This window comes from Pteropus alecto, unplaced genomic scaffold (genome assembly GCF_000325575.1).
Source record: "Pteropus alecto unplaced genomic scaffold, ASM32557v1 scaffold71, whole genome shotgun sequence".
Lineage (NCBI taxonomy): Eukaryota > Metazoa > Chordata > Mammalia > Chiroptera > Pteropodidae > Pteropus > Pteropus alecto.
The window spans coordinates 19,827,376-19,847,650 of record NW_006433024.1 but is presented as its reverse complement, the minus strand read 5'-3'; the positions used below and the strand labels follow the sequence as shown (position 1 = coordinate 19,847,650).

The following is a 20,275-nucleotide window of genomic DNA, read 5'->3' as shown; positions in this document are numbered from 1 at the left end:
CCCTTTTCTAACAAGTGTATTCGCATCCCACCCCCGACTCAGGAGTTTCCTCCTTTGCATTCACATCATTCTTGAATTCACTGCATGGTATTTTAATATTTGCCAAGAGCAAAGGCTCTGGAGCCAGACTGCCTGGGTATGAATCTGGCCCCAGCATTTACTGTTTAACCTTGCCAAGTTGCTTAACCCCTCTGATCCTCAGTTTCACTGGTTATAAAATGGGAGCTACAGTATCTACCACAGAGAGATGTTGTGAAGAGTAAATGAATTAGTACATGTAAAGTGCTTATAGCTCTTAACACACTCATTAATGGTGGTGATGGTGGTAGAAATGAAGGTAGTATCTCTGACACAAGACAAACAGCTCCTCAAAAGTAAGTTGTGCCTACAGCCTTGGATAGCATGTACTCCAACAATATTTATAGGAACAAAAGAAAGAAGTCTGGAAGGAAGAAAATAATTTGGGAAGACTTACCGCCATTTTTGCCCACCGATCGGAAGCATCTCCAGAAGGCCCGTAAGAACGATGCCCTGTTGTGAGGGGTGGCTTGGATGAAGCTGAATTCCCGAAAGAGAACGTGAGTTCCCTGACATACACTGTTAAAACTGCATAGAGAAAAGATCAAGAAATCATCATTAGATGGCTGGTTATGGAAGTCTGAAATCAGAATGAAAAATCAAGACCAGATGGAACCACTGCCAAAAAGTGGGGAAATATCTTTTCTCCAACAAAACTCTAAACTATAGATTAGACCAAACCCTTCTATAAGAAAGTCTCTTCACATAATCACATCCCTCTGAAAACTGTCGGAGTCTAATTCCCCTGAGTGCTTCTCACCTCTCACATATATATACCGAGGGAGCTTTCATCAGTCACTAGAGCATTTCATATGGAGAGAAATCTTTCAGTCTTAAATTGGATGACACTGGCACTCGTATCTTTTCAGAGACTACTTCTCCCCCTACCTTATTTGGAATTATGTTTCCTTAAAGATATTCTTTTCATACTCTCTGACCTATATCAGCTGCTATAGGAACAACATGGCTTGTGGGACAGAACTAGATTGTCTGTTCCAGTTTGGGGGTGGTGTTGAATACTTCTCTGACAATAACCTCAGAGGAGAGTCCATGTGCCAAAGGATATAAAAAGGTTCCAAATAGAACACTAAAGGCAAATAAGAACAAGGGTAGAAAGTGGCCCCTGAATGAAAGTATGGAGCAAAGCCCCAGGGCCCAAGTGAATAATTGTTTAAGCTGGGCTGGGGAAAGGGAAAAAAATATATACTCCATCACTTTTGGATTCTTTCACCAAAGAAATAAAGGCCGTAGAGCCTGGCGTAATCTAAAAATGGAAATTCCACCAAAAAATAGGCAATTATCCAATAAGCAACACTACCAAAGGCAGACTTCAGGTTCCAGAAAACTCCTAAATTCTCTGACAAGTAAATCATGAATGGAAAATGTGTTAATCTTTACAGAGAAGCAGACATTAAACCAAAGATGGCAAGCAAGAAGACGACAGTGGTAATTCCAAATACTACTTTTCATTTGTTGACTATTTAAAGGGGAAAAAATCTGAACCTCTCAACTGAACAGGAAAAAATTTCAGGAGCCATCTATTCCATTTTTCTTTTCCCTTACCAAGTTTTTAACACAGAGTATGCTATCACTTAGGATAAAATTAGCCTCTTTCTATTAATGATGCTGTATGAAGAAGCATATTACACACTCTTCTTCTCTCATGGAAAAGTACTGTTAAAATCTACTTCAAAGACACTATGAGAAAGTATGAGGACAATACCTGGCAAAGAATTGGGTTAGAAAAGAGGTTTTTAAAAAGCAATGAAAGCGTTAACCTAACCATATAGTTTGTGGCAGTGCTATTGTCTTGAGCAAAGAAAAATGAAAAAGAAAGCAAATGAGCTGTTACAAGTAAATGGAGTAGGCCACATTTCTAGCAAACGAAGTCTAAAATGATAACATTCTAGCCTAAATTTATAAAGGTATCCAGCAAAGAATTAGTCCCAAAGTGTGCTTCATACCTCAGAAAGGAAAAAGTTGGTGTCTAGGTCACAGTCTAGTCTGTAAAGAAACTAATACTAGTGAAATTATATCCTTAGTCTAGCTTTTTAAAAGTCTCTTATTTTATTTTATTTTTTTTGAAACTAGGGAATAATTCATGTATTAAAGAATCCGACTGAGCCTCAGATAGGTAAAAATTACACAAGAATTTATGAAATAGGAATTTTATAAAACAAATTGATAGGGCAAAAGCATTTAATATTGAACATAAAAAGATTTATAATTGTATTTAGAGTACTGCCTTTAGATAATCCATACCAATAAAATAACTTTTAATTAAAAATAATTAGAAATGTTTGATTAGGGCAGCAGCTGGTCATTATAGAAGTCATAATCACTCACCTAAAAAGTCAATGTTAATTGACTCTTTATGTAATCTTAATATTAATATAATCAGTGATAATTCTTTTTAGGTAAGATGGCTATAAGGAAAAAAAAAAACAAAACGTAATATTTCTCAAAACTTTATTGTTTCTTTCTTAACCTGAAGTATCTTTTTTCCACCTCCATCTGTTAAAATTCTATCTAATCTTTCAGGACCATCTCAAATGCCATGTTTTACATGACCTCTTCTGCTTCCACCCTTCTTGCCCAATTCTCATGACCTCATTTATGACTCTCTAATGGTGTTCACAATTTGCTGCCTTGTTTTAAAGTTACTAGACTTATTTTCCCTACTAGACTATAAGTTCTATAGAGTGAGCAATTAGGTTATACTTAATAAGTATATTGTGGGGAGATATTTTGAGGCTGTGGAGATATATTGTTACTCTTTAAACTTTCGTTTCCTAGTTTCAGGATCTATTATTCTTGCCAGAAGCAATAACAATTATGATGGGGTTTGCCAAATGGCATTTTCTCCCTAGTTACATCATTTCAACTACATTTATAAGTTGACTTTCTACAGTAAAGAAGAGCTTACCTTTCTCATTCATTCAGTATTTGCTTATATCATTCTGGACTCATGGATTCTTATTTTATTCAATAGGTTATAATCTTTCATTGTCATTTATTTATTTACTTATTTGTTTATTTATTTATTTAATTAAAAATTTTTTTTTTAGGCAAGGCACCCCTTGGTTGACCTCACAGATTGCAAGGACCTTGTCAGCTTACAATCTCTTATTTTTAAAATTTTTTACACCTACAGCACCTGGTCTTCCTAAGTGGTCTCCCATCCAAGTACTAACCAGGCCTGACCCTGCTTAGCTTCTGAGATCAGACAGGATTGGGCTTGTTCAAGGTAGCATGGCCGTAGACAATTGTCATTTATTTTGATGCTCAAATTATCCCAGGCTTGGCTATGGAAGCCTCTTTAAGCTGACTTCTATGTCTTTTTGACATGTCCACACAATTCTTTGCTTACTTCCTTAATTTTTGATAGAATAACATGTTCCCTACTCTATCATGAAACCAGTCATTTCTCTAAGAAGTGTGAGTTGCTTTTAATAGAAAACAGTGTTTAGAAACAAGATCTAGGTAGAAGCTGGATGTGCTTACTGCTCCTAATGTGTCTTTGCTTCTAGGCTTTCTCAGAATTAAGAAACAGATGAAGGTCTGTGTACACACACTCTACACGTTTGCATACACACACACATACACATATACACCTATATTCATTTCCATCTATCTATCTATTTATCTATCTATCTATCTATCTATCTATCTATCTAGTAAAACCTCATTAGTTCACACTGATTCGATTCCAATTCATTACTACAGGGCATATTCTATTCTTCTCTTTTTTTTTGTATCTGAAACTTCCTCTTCTCACAGTGAGAAATCTGGCTCCCATTATCCATAATATATTTTTATTTTGCTCAGTCCCAAAATGTACAGCAATTGCTAACTCATACCTCTGTGAAAAACAGACTACTAATTATAGTTCAACACTTGTTCAGAGCTTTTTTTTGTTTTTTAGCCTGAGGGAGGGCATACAGTCTCAATTCTGTGTTCAAAATTTACTTAATTTCCCCGGTTCCCTTCAGTATGTTTATGTTGTTCATTTGAAAAGTAGTTTGTTTTGTCTGTATTCAATTTTAGGGCCCCTCATCCTTGTTGATTACATATATGGACATAGATATCTTGCCTGTGTGAAATATTAACACAGTTCCAAAAATAAGTGTCATCTTCCCTTGGACCCCCTACTTTTACCTTTTCGCTCCATTTCCAACAATGTCCTATAGGTAATGAGTCTCATTGGTCTCTACTTTATTCTTCTTGTATGCATTGTTTTTCCCACATGAGCAAATACATGTACATATTTTTATTTCCCTATCTTTCTTATGCAAAAGGGAGCATAATAAAGATGTTCTTTTTTCCAATTTATAAGGATCTGATTACTTTTTTAGCTGTCATGAATAGGAAGTTCAGGAAATCTCTGGATCCTCTGGCCACAAGAGAACCAGAGACATCAAAATTAAAATTTCTTTATGAATTATATATATATATGTGTGTGTATGTATGTATATATATTAAAATGAAATGGTCTAAGTACAAATTTGCTCTCCAACCTATGGCCTATCAGCCTTGACCTACTCAATTAGATTTTACTGCAGTAGTTCAGTCTCTTATCACCCTTATTTCTTTCTAAAACCAGGCCAGCTCATTAGAGCAGACTTCCTCTATCAGGTTTGGAGTTGTCTTCTGCTATTTTGAGATGAACTTTATTTGCAAGGAATCCTAAACACATCTACCAAAGTAAAATATGAGAACAGATCACATCCAATTACGTAGCACAAACTAGCCACACCAGGATCATCCTCTGAAAAGTAAATAAGATCAAATACGCAAATTTTAGAAAGAATCATGCTTCAAAGGAACCTTTTGTTGCTTCTATAAGCTGAAGGAAAAAACATATTCTGTGTAGGGGGTAAGGAAATAAAACTTTTGTGGCATATTTCCTACTAACGGATTGGCAAAATTAGCAGACTGAAGTTTCATTTTGCAAAAAGTCACCAAACCCTAAAGATATATATTTCTGTGGACCATGATTTGGTCCCCTGAACTACTGATCCCTGGATTTATTCTTTCCTTCCTTGTGAAATTCAGGTGAAGCCTAAGGCCCTTAAACATTTCTTTTCTTTCCATTGTCTATTTACTACAGGATTTGACAATGCTAACTTGATGAGAGAAATCAGTAGAGCATGTCAGCTTGGTCTACGTTATAGAATCCCAAAGTAGTTTACACAGCACACTTGAACAGAAGTTGCCTCACACCAATTTCTTGCTTATGGTGTTTTAAGAAGTTTCTGCACAAAAGTTTAATGCTGAATTTCTAAGAACTTCTCTCTACTGGGCTGTTGTCATCTATTATTCAAACATACAACACACCTGTTACAGGAAAAAGTAAGTGAACAATATGATTCTGGATCCAAGGAGAAATTTGACAAAGTGTGGCTTTAACACATGGTACATTTTGAATAAGGGTTTGCCCATAGATATGTATCAGGTGAATCAATTGCAGTTCTCTACTGGCCAGGAAGAAAAAAGTGTAAGCAGTATAGAAAATAGAAAACTGCCACACTACAGGTGGGTGCTCAAATTCTCTTCATTTTCTCATGCCCAGCATTAGTTAAATTAGAAGTCGAATATTCAAGATCATTGGCTTCTAAAAAAAAAAAAAATCCCAAATTCAGAAAGAAATCCAACAGGGACTAATCAATCTTTAGTCACTGTCTGGGGATAGGTGGACCAGTTCGTGAGAACTAAATTGCCACTGTGGTGAACGGGATTCATAATTTCTTCAATAGTAAAACTACTACATCAGAAGCTTATCAGTTCACTCTAATGCCTTAAGCACTGGCGTTTTATACCAAGACTTTTTTCTTTCTGACTGAGTAATTCTCAGTAGCACAGCTAGTTTTCAGAAGATGACATCAGTGAGATCGTATTTTACTGCATTTTGAAGAGAAAAACTCACGAGACAGCTTTACAGGCCCTGAGAGCTGTGGAAAGCTTCTGCAATGGTTAAGTATAAGCAATGCTGAGTTTTCTTTCCTTGGTTATTTCACTAAGTGCTCTTCTGTCACCAAACCCCAGAAAGAATCTTCTTAAAGTACTTGTCCCATCCTGGGCTGATGCTACGAGAAAAGGAGATTGTTTCTAGGTAGAAGGATCTCCAAGCAAATTTTCCCCAAAGGACTTAGTTCTCACACATTGCTTCCCAAAAGTAAACTGCTCTCCACTGGGACTTTGTTTATAATTCAGTTAGGCCTGCTGCCAGAGTTAAAAATGTTTCAAACTCCCTTTTGAAGACTTCAAACTTCAAAACATATTGCTGAAGGCCTGGCATGCTATGATAAACTCCCAATTGTATATAGCGCCTTACCCACTAAGGATCAGAGCTGAAGTAAGATGATTCATTAACATCTGCTTACCCCTTGAAGTTTTAAGTGTGAAGAAATATCACTTTTATAAGGCTGTTGACTCTGCAAATAGAAACAAGCAAATAAATACATGTACCTCAGGATGGGAAATCAATGCACAGAACACTGGGAGAAGGTTACTACATGCATATCCTTTATAGTATATTAGAAATTTAAATTATAAAAAGACAATGTAGCGATTTAGAAAATGCTTTTTATACATTACAAAAAAACCAGAAAACAAAATTGTGTGTTCATTATAATTTTAACTGTATTTAAGTAGGTATGCATAAGGAAAATGATTAAAAATCTAAGACAATTATATTTACTAATTGTATTAGAGTTGTTGGCTTATAATTGATTTCTTCCTATCTTCCAAATATTCTGCAATATTGTTATGTTAAATTTGTATAATAAAAATTTTTTTAAAACAACACTTAAGATAAATCTCTAGTTTGTCTCATTCCTACAAGGACTCTAAACAGAGCTGTTGATAACAGTACTTCTAGGAGCTTGCCTAATTTCACTTGAAATCCACAGTAATTGTGTTTTCATGATTTCTCTGGGGAAACATCACTAGTCTTGCAGGAAAAGTTTCTAGGCAAAGAATGTTTCTCTTTAGAATGTTGTATTTCTGTTATATCTCATCTCCTGCTACACATTACATCTCACATTCTTATGTGGTCTCCAACCTGTCAGCTGTTATTTCTTTCTATGCAGCTCTTTCAACCTCCATGTCACTTTTGTCCACTGTCTCACCTCGTCTGTACTATTTTCTTCTACTGAAGCTGAATTATTACAGATCAGGCTTCCCCTTAGTCAGATGACAGACCCTACCATCCCTTCCCCACAATATGACTCCTCTCTACCCCTCGAGAGCAAAAATAGCTTTTGTCTGTTTTACTGCCAGATCACATATCATATTCTCATCTAATTTCTCATCAGTTTTCTTTATTAGCTTTTTGAACTCAATACAAATTTCCTTCCAGGTTTTCCCCAGCCGTTGCATATCTTTGTACAGCACCAGACAACATTTTAAGGTAAATTCTATTCTATTTTCTGCCTACAGCTATAGCTTTTAGATCCTTTTATGTCATTCTTTGTTCTCACTAGAAGCCCCAAAATGTTCCCATTAGTATCACCTGCGGATTTCATTGAAAACACAACACTATTTTTATGGGTCCCTTAAATGTTACAAACCCCTTCCTCCATACCACCCCATTCAAGAGCTGGAGGTATTACATTTATCAACTCTCTTGTTTCAAAGTCCAGTGAGTAATTCTCAAAACACCATCCTTTGTTCTTGTTCAAGATGTTATGAATTAGGTTGAAAAAAAAAAAATGCTCCATATAAATGGTTTAGTCATAGGCCAAGTCTTCTTGGATTTGATTATAATTCAAGATGATGATAAAATTAAAGAGTGGTTGGGATGCAAGATTTACTCTTTCAGAGCCATACACATCAGACTTTTGGCTGCTGATTCCACGCTCTTCTTCGTGGCTGTTGTCTTATCATGTCTTGTGTTACATTGCTATCATTATTTTCAAAGTCACTTTCTTTTTGCTAGTTTTTGTTTTATCTCCAAAGCTAGTCTCACTTTTTAGAAAATAAATGCAGGTTCTTTCAGTAGCCAAGCAAAAGCTTTAAAAGCTGCTGGTATACTTTTAAAGCACTCATTTTCCTGACTTTAGTTGAAAGATATTTTGTGTTGTTTTATCTTTCCAAGTTCAAGTTCATTCCTCTCAATATTTTGCATTAGTTAGGAACTCCTAAAATAAAAGAGCTCTAGGCATACATAATTAAAGTAGTCTTAATGATTCAGTAGTCTCTGATGAAAAAAATCCTGATAGCTTTGTAAAAATCTCTTTAAATTTTCTTATTAACGTATCAGATTTTAATGTTACTTTGATTTTTCTTATTTCCAACAAAAAAGTTCAAAAGTATATCTTTAAAATATATCTTTAAAAGTTTAAAGATATAAGAGGATAAGGGGATCACTTCATAAATTATATAAAAGTCTAATCACTAGTCTAATCAATATTATATTAGTTTCAGGCTGTACAACTGAAACTAATATAATATTGAATGTCAACTGTAATTGAAAAATAAAAATAAAGATTTAAGAGGAAAAAACTCCAGATAGTAGGCAGCATCTTGCACCAAACTTGTGTGAACAGATGAGACTCTTATGTGTTATTTGGTTAAAGACCTCAGAGAAAGAGGTGCCATAAAGTTTCTGAAGATCCTGGTATAGTCGCTCTAGGAAGTCTTAAAGAAAGAACATAAAAATTTACAAGGGGCTTCCCTATTCCCTGAACACCTGTTTGTCAGGTGAAGTCTCGAATTCATTCATACAGAACATTCTCTGTGACATAAATCTTCTTAATATTGATTTATTTTAGAACATGAGCACTCTTTAATTCTCGACATGGTGTCATTCAACCAACTACCAATCTCCTAAGGACCAAAGGACATTTCTTAATATTCTTTTGTGATTCACTGAAAATCACAAAGCAGCTCTATAGCTGTACTGAAAACCTGTACTGAAAACTCACTTTTCCTACCATTACTTTAAGAAAGAAATGTTCTTACCATTACTTTAAGAAATGTAAAAAAAAAAAAAAGGAACATAAACAATAACTTGAACATAAATTTGTATCTTAGAAAGTAAAATTGGTAGAATTACCATATGATCCAGTAAATCCACTTCTGAGTTTACAGTAAAAAAAAAAAAATGAAAGTAGGGACTTCGATAGTTGTATACCCATGTTCATGGAAGCATTATTCATAATAGCCAAAATGGGGAAGCAATCCAAGTGTCATTAACAGATGAATGGGTAAATGAAATGTGATATATGCACACAATGAAATATTATTAAGCCTCAAAAAGGAAGGAAATTCTGATACATGCTACAACGTGGATGGATCTTGAAGACATTATGCTAAATAAAATAAGCCAGTCACAAAAAGACAAATATAGTATGATTCCACTTGTATGAAGTACCTAGAGTAGCCAAATTCATAGAGAGATAGTAGAATGATGGTTATCAGGGTCCGGGGTGGGTGGAATGAGGACTTAGTGTTCAGTGGGTATGAAGTTTCAGTTTGGGAAGATGAAGAGGTTCTGGAGATGGATGGTGGTGATGGCTGCAGAACAATGTGAATGTACTTAGTGCTACAGAACTATATACTTAAAAATGGTTAAAATGGTAAATTTTATGTTATGTATATTTTACAATACAAATTTTAAAAAGTAAGATATTGATGCCAAATGCGCAGTATGTATATTTATAGAATTGCCTGATGGAATGAGAAATTGGAAGTTACGACGAAAACAATTTTTTAGAGTGGTCCTACAGTAAGAATAACTACAGCCTTGCTACTAAAGGTGTGGACCAAGGACAGCAGCACTGGTATCACTTAGAAGCCTGTCGGGCCCCATCCCAGACCTACTAAATCTGATTGTGCATTTTAACAAGATCCCCAAGTGATTCACATGCACATTAAAGTCTGAGAAGTACTAGTCTGGGGCAAATCTAACCGCTTCCTAGTTGTGTGACTTTGGGCCAGGTACTTTACCACTTTGTGCCTCAATTATCTTTTATGTATAATGGTTGTATTTTTTATGTTTCAAAACAGTAAGTATGATAATAATGCATGCTGTATGATGCCTAGCACATTCAGGGACTATTAGCTATTATTATTATTTCGCTGTGCAGAAAATCTGTGAAAGATGATTTCAGGGATTTTTCTAAAAATTGTAGACTTGGGGAGTCAATATTTTCCAGAGGATAAGAATAGTGCCTGGCTTTAAGAGAAAATTATAAAAAAGGATACATGAGAGGTTAACAGTTTTGGCAAGGTATGAAGAAATGGAAATACTTTCTGCAGAAACCCCAATACAGTAGAGGTGTCAAATTCATTCACAATAGGGCAATCTTTTTCTTGTTAAAATAGGGTAGACCAGACTAATATCATTTACAAAGTATAAATAGAACGGAAGCAGCTTTTAATGAGACACTGTCATATTTTTAAGATATTTTGGGGGCCAAGTAGTATGTTTTTCACATGTCTGAAATCCTCACATGGGATATAACTTTTTCAGCTGAAATACCACAAGTATATTTGATTTATGTGATAAAGGACCAAATATATGTTTGAGGGAGCAATGTGGAAGAGAGTGAAATATTGACAAGCGGGGAGACAAATAAGACAGCTAGCTACACAGGCACCCATGAACTGCTAGCACCTGGGCCACAGCGCTCACAATATGTAGAGTTCCTAACCTAATCTCTCTGGCAGGAGATCTTTCCTTGTCCCAGAAAAGACTTTTGGAGACAGAGAGGATTAAAAAAAATAATATTGTTAAGAAGTGAGGTTGCTGGGCTTGCACTTTACTATCCGGAATCCCTTTATCTTTCTTGAGAGCCCCCCAGATCTCTTTTATTCTAGGTCAGTAATTTAACACTCTCAGCTCTCAATTCAAAGCCTGTAATGACCTCGCTGTGCTGAATTATTAGCCCAGGATATAGAAAGAGAGAGAGAGGGAGGGGAAAAAAAACACTAAAAACAACAGAGGCCTTTTGATCAGAGCACCAAACTGCAGTTCGCTGTAACTCAAGCTGCCCATTCTTATATGGCAGGAATTAAGGACTCCCCCTGCCAGGCAGGACCCTATTAAAAGACAATAGCTGTTTGAAAAGGGTAAGCAAGTTGATATGGATATAATAGGCCACATATGGGGGCCCCTTTCTACTCTGAAATAAAGCTCCTTCTTAAGAGTTGTGAGCTGGGAAATCCAGTATTCAGTAAGGCAGGAGGAGGAGATACAATAGAAGACAGTGGGTAGCCATGCAGAAATGCTTGAAGGTGCTTCAGGAAAAAAAGGAGGAGGGCTTTGGGGAGCCTGTGGGGATGAGCATCAATCACTGAGGATAGAGGCTTTCAGAATGGCCAGGTGTGAAGTTTTTAGGGCCAATGATGACAAAGATTTGGCTGGAACTAATAAAGAGGTTAGTTTCTCTAATGGGTTAACAACAACAAAACAAGCAGCAAAGTAGCAAGCTCTTGCCAGGAATGATGCAGCTGGCAAAAAGTAATCCTTTTTGCCTTGTTTTGAACAACATCCTAAACTCCAGATGAATACCATCTAGTGCCACTAAATGTTCTTATTATCTATGAGATTAAATTTAAAAAAAAAAAAAAAAAAGCTCTGCAAAATAGACAGTGGACCCTAAAGAATTTGCCTCTTGTCTATTCTACACCCTTCTTCAGATAGCATGGTAACCACAGGACATAAGACTTCTTCCTCTATTAGCTAAGCCATGCATTTACTAGTTAACCCATGTCTGCTCATCTGTCGCCAAACGTTCTGCCCATTAGTGTTTTTGGAAGACGTTAAATTCACAATAGAATTTCCCAACTACTATTTTAGCTATCTGTGAGATCTTGTATGTTACAAAACAAGGAATGAATTAAGAGTGCTTCAAGGTATTCAAACACATTAATCTACTTGTTTATGACTAAATTCTGAATCCCCAGATTTCTAAGCAAAAATACCAGAAAGATAGTTTTCTTTCATCCATCATCCTTTGCTAATTTCCAAATGAACAGCTCTCTAGTGCTTATCCATTGCAATTAATGGGCTAGCTTGATGGAATTCACAACTAGAAAAAAAAAGAAAACACACAATGGATCTCTTAACACTTGCTTATTCTACTAAGTGGTCAACAGGACTCAAAATAGATTTGGAGCAAATTACAGGGTTTTGCTGATTAAAGAGTTCTGGATTCCCAAGAAAAAAAATTTCATCACCACTAGGCTTAAGACTCCAAGATAAACATATTATTTTTACAGAAAGTTATTAGAGATAATTGTTTCCATAAAATATTGCAATTCTAAATGACTCTCCAATATGCAGACTCTGTTCATTTCAGATGGTGTCATCATGCGGGGAGGGATGAGAAACGAAGAGCAATGGAGAGCACCAAACACCATGCTCATTCCTCAGTTCATGCCTTAGCATATGGTGACCACATTTTCAGAAGTCCAAATTGGGACATATAGTCTAAAAAGGTTTGTTTTGGTGTATAGATGTGAGAACCAGCCTAAAAATTTTATACATGTATATAAGTAAAATAATTGGGTATGTTTAAATGCCATATTAATTGATAAACATTAAATGTCATATTTGATAAATCTTAAAATAGTTACAGCCTATGTAATCTGAAAAATAGAATTCATTAAACAGAAGAGCATGTGCAGTATGATACCATTTATATAAAACTACATATCTATGGGTGTATATGTAAGTGGACAAGATGTCTGAAAGAACAGTGAAAATGGAGGGAGGAAAAAAAAATTAAAGAAAATTCCTCAGAACTGGAAGACATGAGTCCCCAGATTGAAAGGATTCTTAAAAGCCTAGCACAATAAATTAATATAGATGCACATCAAGGCACATCACTGTAAAAAATCAGACTCCAACTTTTATTGGGGGCATGGCAAGATCACTTTGTAGAAGAACATTAGGATAGGAGATATTGGTACAGCTATCTTTGGAAAATATAATCTGCCACAGGTGGCCTCCTGCCACAACAATTTACATTCCTCCCAAATGCAAAATAAAATATACCCTGCTCCTCTGGACCCCCAAAGTCTAATACCATTTAAGCATCAACTCGAACTCCAGGATCTTGTCATATAAATCAAGTCCAGGTACAGATGAAGTTCAAATGCAATTTCTTGGGTACAGTTCCTCAAATATGGTTCTTCTTTTTGAATATCTGTAAACTAAAGAGATGAGTTATATGCTCCCACACACCCAGTATATACAATGGTGATACAGGGTAGGATAACCACAAAAGACTTCCATTCAAAAAGAGCAAGAACATGCAGCAATATAGCAATCATTGGTCCACTGCAATTCTGAAATCCATCCATGCACATGACTTATTTCCTTGACTTGGGCCCAGTACCTCTCCCTGGTTATAATTTTCCATGGTTTTTGCCTCTGTTTCTGAGTTTTTGGTTCCATCTTCTGAATCACACTTTTATTTCCATAAAACATAGCCTCAGTTTGCCACTAAGTAGCCTTCTCAGCTTGCTTCCTGCCCATAGAAGTCTGGGGGGGGTCCAAAGGCCACTTTTATTTTGTATTATCTCTGTCTTCTTTAGTCCAAACTGGTGGTGCTTCCACCAGTACGATTCTCTTGAAAAGCGATGGTTTTTCTGTTAACTTTACTGATGTTTACTTCATTAGACAAAAGCTATACCCGCAAATCAATTTGAGACAGGCCCTTCCCTATTTGAGCTCCCTCTGAGGCTGCTGTCCGACCACACCCTTAAGATTCTTAGGCCTTTTATCTGCCTGAAAGAATCTATGAGGCTCCACCTTGAACTCTTTCTGCGGTCTTAACAAAGGGCCCATCTTTACCCTAAGACCACATTTCCCTGATGGCACTCTGGATTTGATCTTTGTCCTGAGACACTTTCTTACTTCGAGTACTTTTTGCTGGTTAGGAAAACTGTCCTGAGTTATCTACATTTCTTCTAATTCTACTTGAAAACAAAATAGTTCATTTCTAGTTCATCTCTCTTACATTTCACTGTAGGCAGCTAGAAAAAGATAGGCAGTCTAGAAATCTCCACAGCTAGATCATCATGCTCCCTAGGTATAGTACCTATTTTTCACATTACTAAATGTGACAGTATTGCCAAACTTTTTGTCATTACATAATAAGGGTGCTCTTACCTCCAGTTTCCCATAACATTTTCCTCATTCTCTTTTAGGCCTTCATTGATAGTCTCCTTGAGGCCCTTCAGACTTTCACTAATAGTCTCCTCAAGGTCCTGGTTTCTGCCTGCTGCCTGGTCTTAAACCAGTGACACTTGTTTTAAGTTTTGTTACTGCAGCACCTTACGCCCAGTAACAAATTTTGTTCCAGTCATCTAATGATGCATAACAAACTACACCAAACTTAGTGGCATAAAAAAATAACAATTTTATTATGCTCATGGATTCAGTAGGTCAGGAATTATACAGAGTGAAGCCAAGATGGCTTGCCTCTACTTCATAATATGTAGAACCTGAACTAGAAGACTCGAATGGCTGGGGTTAACTCAAATGGTTGAGGATGGAATCATCTGGAGCTTCTTCACTCACACGTCAGGCAGCTAGACTGGGATGGCCTGAAATCAGGCTTGTGGCTGAGCTTCTTACAGCATGGCATCTGCTTAGTAAGAGGGGGTAGGTTGTCCTAAGGGAATGTCTGAAAAGTGAGTTCCCAGAGACCAAGATGGCCTTTTGTGACCTAGCCTTGAAAGTCACACAGTTTTATTTCTATCATATTTACACTTAATGGGAGGGGATATAGACCCTGCTTTAAAGGTGGGAGTATGTCAAAGAATACGGTATCCTGTTTTAAAACCACTACACCAAAAACAAGGAAGAAAGAAGACAGGGAATCCTAAGGTTAATGGTGAAAGTCTGGAGATCAGATCACTAGATAACTGCTATATAGCAGGCACGGGGATAAAATAATATAAAGCAGATCAGAAGATTCTGGGAGAGACTTCTTTAAGAAGACAAAACTGAGAGAGAATGAATACATACAAAAATGAATGTACTTGCTTCAGTCAGAGTCCTGGCAATTAATGGATAATTCATTTTAAAAGGGTAGTTGAGGAAAATTTTAAAAAGAGAATACTTCCAGAGGGGTGAACAAGGTTAAGGGAAAATGGACTTCCTTAGGGCTAGCAAGAGTCAGCATCTGTTTTTACCCCTACACCTGAAGAGACAAGTGGAGGAAGTAGTTTCTTTAATCTACAAAGAGTAGGGACCATTCAACATAGCTGTCACCTTCAGTAGAGGAACAGAACCAACCCTACTCACAGCAAACTGGGAGTGACAGAAACAAGAGAATATATACCCCAGTCTAACTCTCTTTCCTCTTGCCCTTCAATCTCCTGCCAATACCTCCAAACCGGCTTTCACCCAAAAGGAAGCCACAGGGCAAGAGAATCTATGGATTAGAGTCCATACAGATCAGCCCTCCAGAGTAGAGAAATGTGGAGAGTAGATCTGCAGGGACAAAAGGAAAATAAATAGCACAGTACTAAAGGGAAATTTATTCAATTGGGTAGAGTTTGAAGATAAATTGGTGATAAGTTTATAGGAAATTAGCCAAAAAGGAAAATAAAAAAGGCAGTCCCAGGGTGAGAAGGTTGTGCAATGTAGTTCAGTGTCAACAGTGTTTATATAGTTATAAAATATAAACAATGAATATTGATATAACCAAAATCTTGATTTAAATATATTAGGAAATCGGGGGCTAAGTAAGAGTAATATGTGTGGTAAAATGTGTTAAAGGAAATTAGATTTACCTCTTAGCGCGAAGTCAATACATAATGCTTGATATTGAAAAAAATCAAGAAGTGGCCACCTTCCCTGACTCCTCAAACTTAATTAAGATATCCTTCCTCTGGACATTTTATTCTTAGCACTTTAAACCTCTAGTTAAAAAAAAAAACAAAAACAAAAGCAAAACCTCTAGTTAGTTCAAATCACAAGTAATTTAATTACTGGCTAATTTGACTATGAGTATCTCAAGGTAGGGACCATGCCTTATTAATTGTTGTTTCTCCAGCACCTGTCATTAATGCAGGCATATAAGGGATATGTAAGAAATGTTTCCTAAATTGAATGATCTCAGGTTTTCTACCCAATAACATAGGGTAGAAAACTTGTATGACCAAACTATCTTTCTGAGCCCTCACTTACATATCTTCCTGAGCTCTATTACCTCACTGTTGTAGAATGAATATTTGTGTCTTCCTCAAAATCCACATGTTGAGACCTTCTCCAATGTAGGAGTAGCTGGAGGTGGGGCCTTTGGAAGATGATTAGGTCATGAGTGCAGAGCCCTCCTGAATGGGATTGTGCCTTTCTAAAGAAGGCCCAGTGGGAGAGCCCTTACCTCTTTTACTATGTGAGTATATAGTGAAAAGACACTCATCTATGAACCAGGAAGCAGATCTTAACTGACACAGAATCCTCCAGAGCCTTATCTTAAACTTCTAGCCTGCAGAATCGTGAAAAATTTCTGTTGTGTATAAGCCACCTAATCTTTAAGAGTTTGTTATAGCAGCTTAAACAGACTAAAGCACTGATCACAGACCCTGTCATTCTTTAAATACACCAAGCTTCTGTGCCCTTGCTCATGCTGTTCTCTTGGCTAGAGATGCCTTCCCTGCTGAATTTCCATTCTCTATTATTCATCTTCTAAGGACCACTTGAAGTACTACCTCTATTTATGAAGCTTTCCTCAAAATTTGTAGGTCAGAATAAATCTCTTCTTTCACTTATCCCAAAACATGTTGCCTGAAATCCTACTTGGCACGTATTTAATTGCATCTTAATAATTATGTTGTTATGCATACATCTGATTTCCTCCCTGAGTACATAGGTTTCTCAAGTTCAGTTGGCTTATTCATCTTATACCCTCCACTAGCATGGTGTCTAGCATATAGTAGGTCTACAAACATTGCAGAACGTGTTTTCTGGTATGTAAACTGCCATTATTTCTGTCTCTCATAAGAATGACAGTGAACTCCTTGAGGACCATGTCTGGCATAGTGATTGGCATATAGTAGGTGCTTAACGGATAGTTATTAAATTTTAAAAAATTTAAAGAAGACGAGGTAGTGAATTTTTTTCTTAGCCTTTATAAGGGTACTGTTTTTGCCCTTCTTATCTCAACATAATTGAGCCTTCCACAAACTGGCCGTATCCTAATTATATATTTCCTGTTTGTTCCTTTTCAACATGTACTAGTCTTCTACAAGTCAAGTTAGACTCCTTTAAGACCTCTTGCAGTGTATATTTTCTATTTCTGCTGATATAATCCACTAGAATGAAAGTTCCAAAATACTTCCTCTTACAATAAAAATAGCCTAGGTAACCTAGACCAACTCTCTTGGCTGAGAAAAACTAAATGAATTATTAAAAGCATCTGTTTGAAGTTATCAGTGAGCTCCCAAGGCAAATGAAGAATGACAAGGCCAAGTTATAAGAGGAGGAAAAACCCACAGAGGTGAGCCCAGCATGTGGGGCCTCTTTTCTCCATGGGCAAGAATTCTAAATACAAGGGTCCACGTGTTAAATTCTAAGGATCTACAAACTTGTGGATGTAAAAATTAAATCTCTAGTTTTAAAAATTAAATCTCTAGTTTCGAACTGGAATTTAGTATGTCCTTTGATTATGAATGTAAACATAGAATTAGCAGTACCTGTGATTATTTTTCAGTAATAGTAACCTCTGATATTTTATCATATTAAAGTGATTCCAGATATCTCATAATATCATTAATATTCATCTCCACTTCAAAAATAAGGTATTATTACACCCACTAGTAGTTCCAAGGGCCTCTGCCAGTCATGAAAGAGGCAGCTGCTGATAAAATGAGCAAGTAATAGTTTTGAATTAAAGTTAAATTTCTGAATTTTCAAATGATTCCTGAGACTTGGTGGTCAAAAAACTGGAGTTCAGGACCCACCCAGGCTAAAGTCAGGGACTCTGTTAAATCTTGAAGGTTCTGATTGGCACTCTGTAAAGCTACAACTAGAAACATATCAGCCCTCCCTGATACTTAAGCCTAGCTTCAAATGATTTCGCTCCTAATTGAATTGAGGTAATCCAGGATCACTACTGCACAGGCCATCTGCCAGAAGCAAATGTAAATCCTCTCTGAAGAAAGATAACATTACTCTAAGCCTCACATTATCTTTATAATTTTTCAAATACACTGTAAACACACAACTAAAGGGGTGGGGGGGAAGTATTCTATAAGACAATGGAGTAAAAAACCAAGAGAGAGAATAGATAATAGACACTGACCCACAGGGAATTCAGACAATTAATCATGGACTTTTTAATAATTATACTTAACTATGTTCAAGCAAATGAAAGATAAGAGCTAATAAAGAAACCATTAAAAAAGAACTGAATGGCAATTCTTGAACTAAAAATATAATAACTGGAAAAGGCTATACATATTGTATGATTCCAACTATACAACATCCTGGAAAACGCAAAACTATGAAGACAGTAAAACATAAGTGGTCGCCTGAGGTTGGGGGGAGGATAAACAGGCAGAGCATAGAGAATTTTTAGATCAGTGAAAGTACTCTGTACGATACTATAATGATGAGTATATGTCATTATACATTTGTCCAAACCCACAGAATGTTCATCAAGAGTGAACCCTAAGGTAAACTATGGACTTTAGGTGATAATGATGTGTCAGTGAAGGTTCATCAGTTGTCACAAATGTACCACTCTGGTAGGGGATGTTGGTAATGAAGGAGGCTGTGCATGTTTGGGGGGTCAAGGGGAATCTGGGAAATCTTTACCTTCCTCTCAATTTTGCTGTGAACCTAAAACTACTTTAAAAAAATAAAGTCTCTAAAAAATAAACAAAGCACATTTAAACTGAATTAAGGTTTTCACAATACAATATGGGAATAACCTATATAGAAAATAAAGCTAATTAAAATCTTTGCTGCTGGGAATAAAAAAGAATAAAGAATGAAGCACTGTGGGGGGGCAAGACTAAGAGAAATAATAAGAAACACTAGTAAAGAGATTCTAAGGTTTCTTCAAACTTTCTGATAGTTTCCTTAGAGTGCAATTTCTTCTTTTCCTTCTTCTATATTTACAACAGACTGATTAAAAGTACCATAGTAAGGTACAAAACAAAAACAAAACAATATTGGAATTAGGAATTCAGTAGATGGGTTTAATAGCAAATTAGACATAAATGAAAAGAGAATTACTGAACTGGAAAATAGGTTTAAAATTTCCAAAAATCCCCAATAAACTTAATTTTTAAAATGTTAAAAAAAAAAAAAAATCCAGAATGAAGCATAAAAGATAAAATGATGAAAAATGCAAAAAATGTGATAAGAGACAGAGAGGATATCATGAAAAGTTCTAAAGTTTATGTAATTGGAATCCCAGGAGTAAAAATAGTAGAACAGAAGTAAAACTGAAAAGCTAAAAATTGAAAACTTTCCAAAACTGATAAAAGGTATCAATTTTCAGGTTCAAGAAGCACTAAGTACTCCAAACAGTTTAAATATAAAGAATAGCAAAGTAGGCATTATAGTAAAACTACCAAAAACCAAAGACCAAGAAGAAATGTCCAAAAATAGCTAGAGATAAAGGACAGATTATTTTCAAAGATGTAAGAACAAGACTGATGGCTGACTTCTCACCAGAAACAGTGAAAACTAGAAGATAATGGCATGGTGTATTCAAAGTGCTAGAAGAAAATAACAGCCAATCTAGAATTTATACAAGAAAAAACTGACCTTCAAAATTAAAGGTGGATATTCAAATAAGGTTTATAGTTAATAGTTTTCAACTAACAAGTTTCTGATTTTCGTATTTCTATTAGGGTTATAGATGATAACATCAGTGAAAACTGGGTGAAAGGGATATGTAAACTGTCTATTATTTTTGCAACTTTTCTGTAAGTCTAAAATTATTACGAGAGGAAAAAAATGAAATATAGTTACAGAATGGAAGCTCAGTGAAGGATAGGATATCTAGTCTGTTTTGTTTACTGCTGTATCCTCTGTTGTCTAGAACATTAACACATAGGCAACTCGGTGAATATTTGTTGAGCAAATAAACAACAGTAGCAGCAGCTATCATGCATTCAACACTGAGTATATCTTAGGTAGAATGCTAAGTACTTGACATTCACTATCTCATTTAATCCTTCTAACAATCATGGAACATAGAATTTTATTTATATATAT

The 20,275-nt window shown here is 35.9% G+C and overlaps 1 protein-coding gene and 1 pseudogene across 3 annotated transcripts in view; both read right to left on the bottom strand.

Moving 5' to 3' along the window:
* Positions 1-20,275, bottom strand: part of CUNH11orf49 (chromosome unknown C11orf49 homolog) — a 140,341-nt gene that overhangs the window by 83,122 nt on the left and 36,944 nt on the right. For 2 of the 3 annotated variants that reach the window (XM_006908098.3, XM_006908097.2), the window contains exon 3: positions 476-606. In XM_006908098.3, coding sequence (XP_006908160.1) covers positions 476-606 — 131 coding nt within the window. Of the gene's footprint in view, positions 1-475; positions 607-6,412; positions 6,513-20,275 lie in introns of all 3 variants that reach the window. The other variant, XM_025044044.1, reaches the window with a different exon arrangement.
* LOC112476626 lies at positions 3,224-3,342 on the bottom strand (annotated as a pseudogene).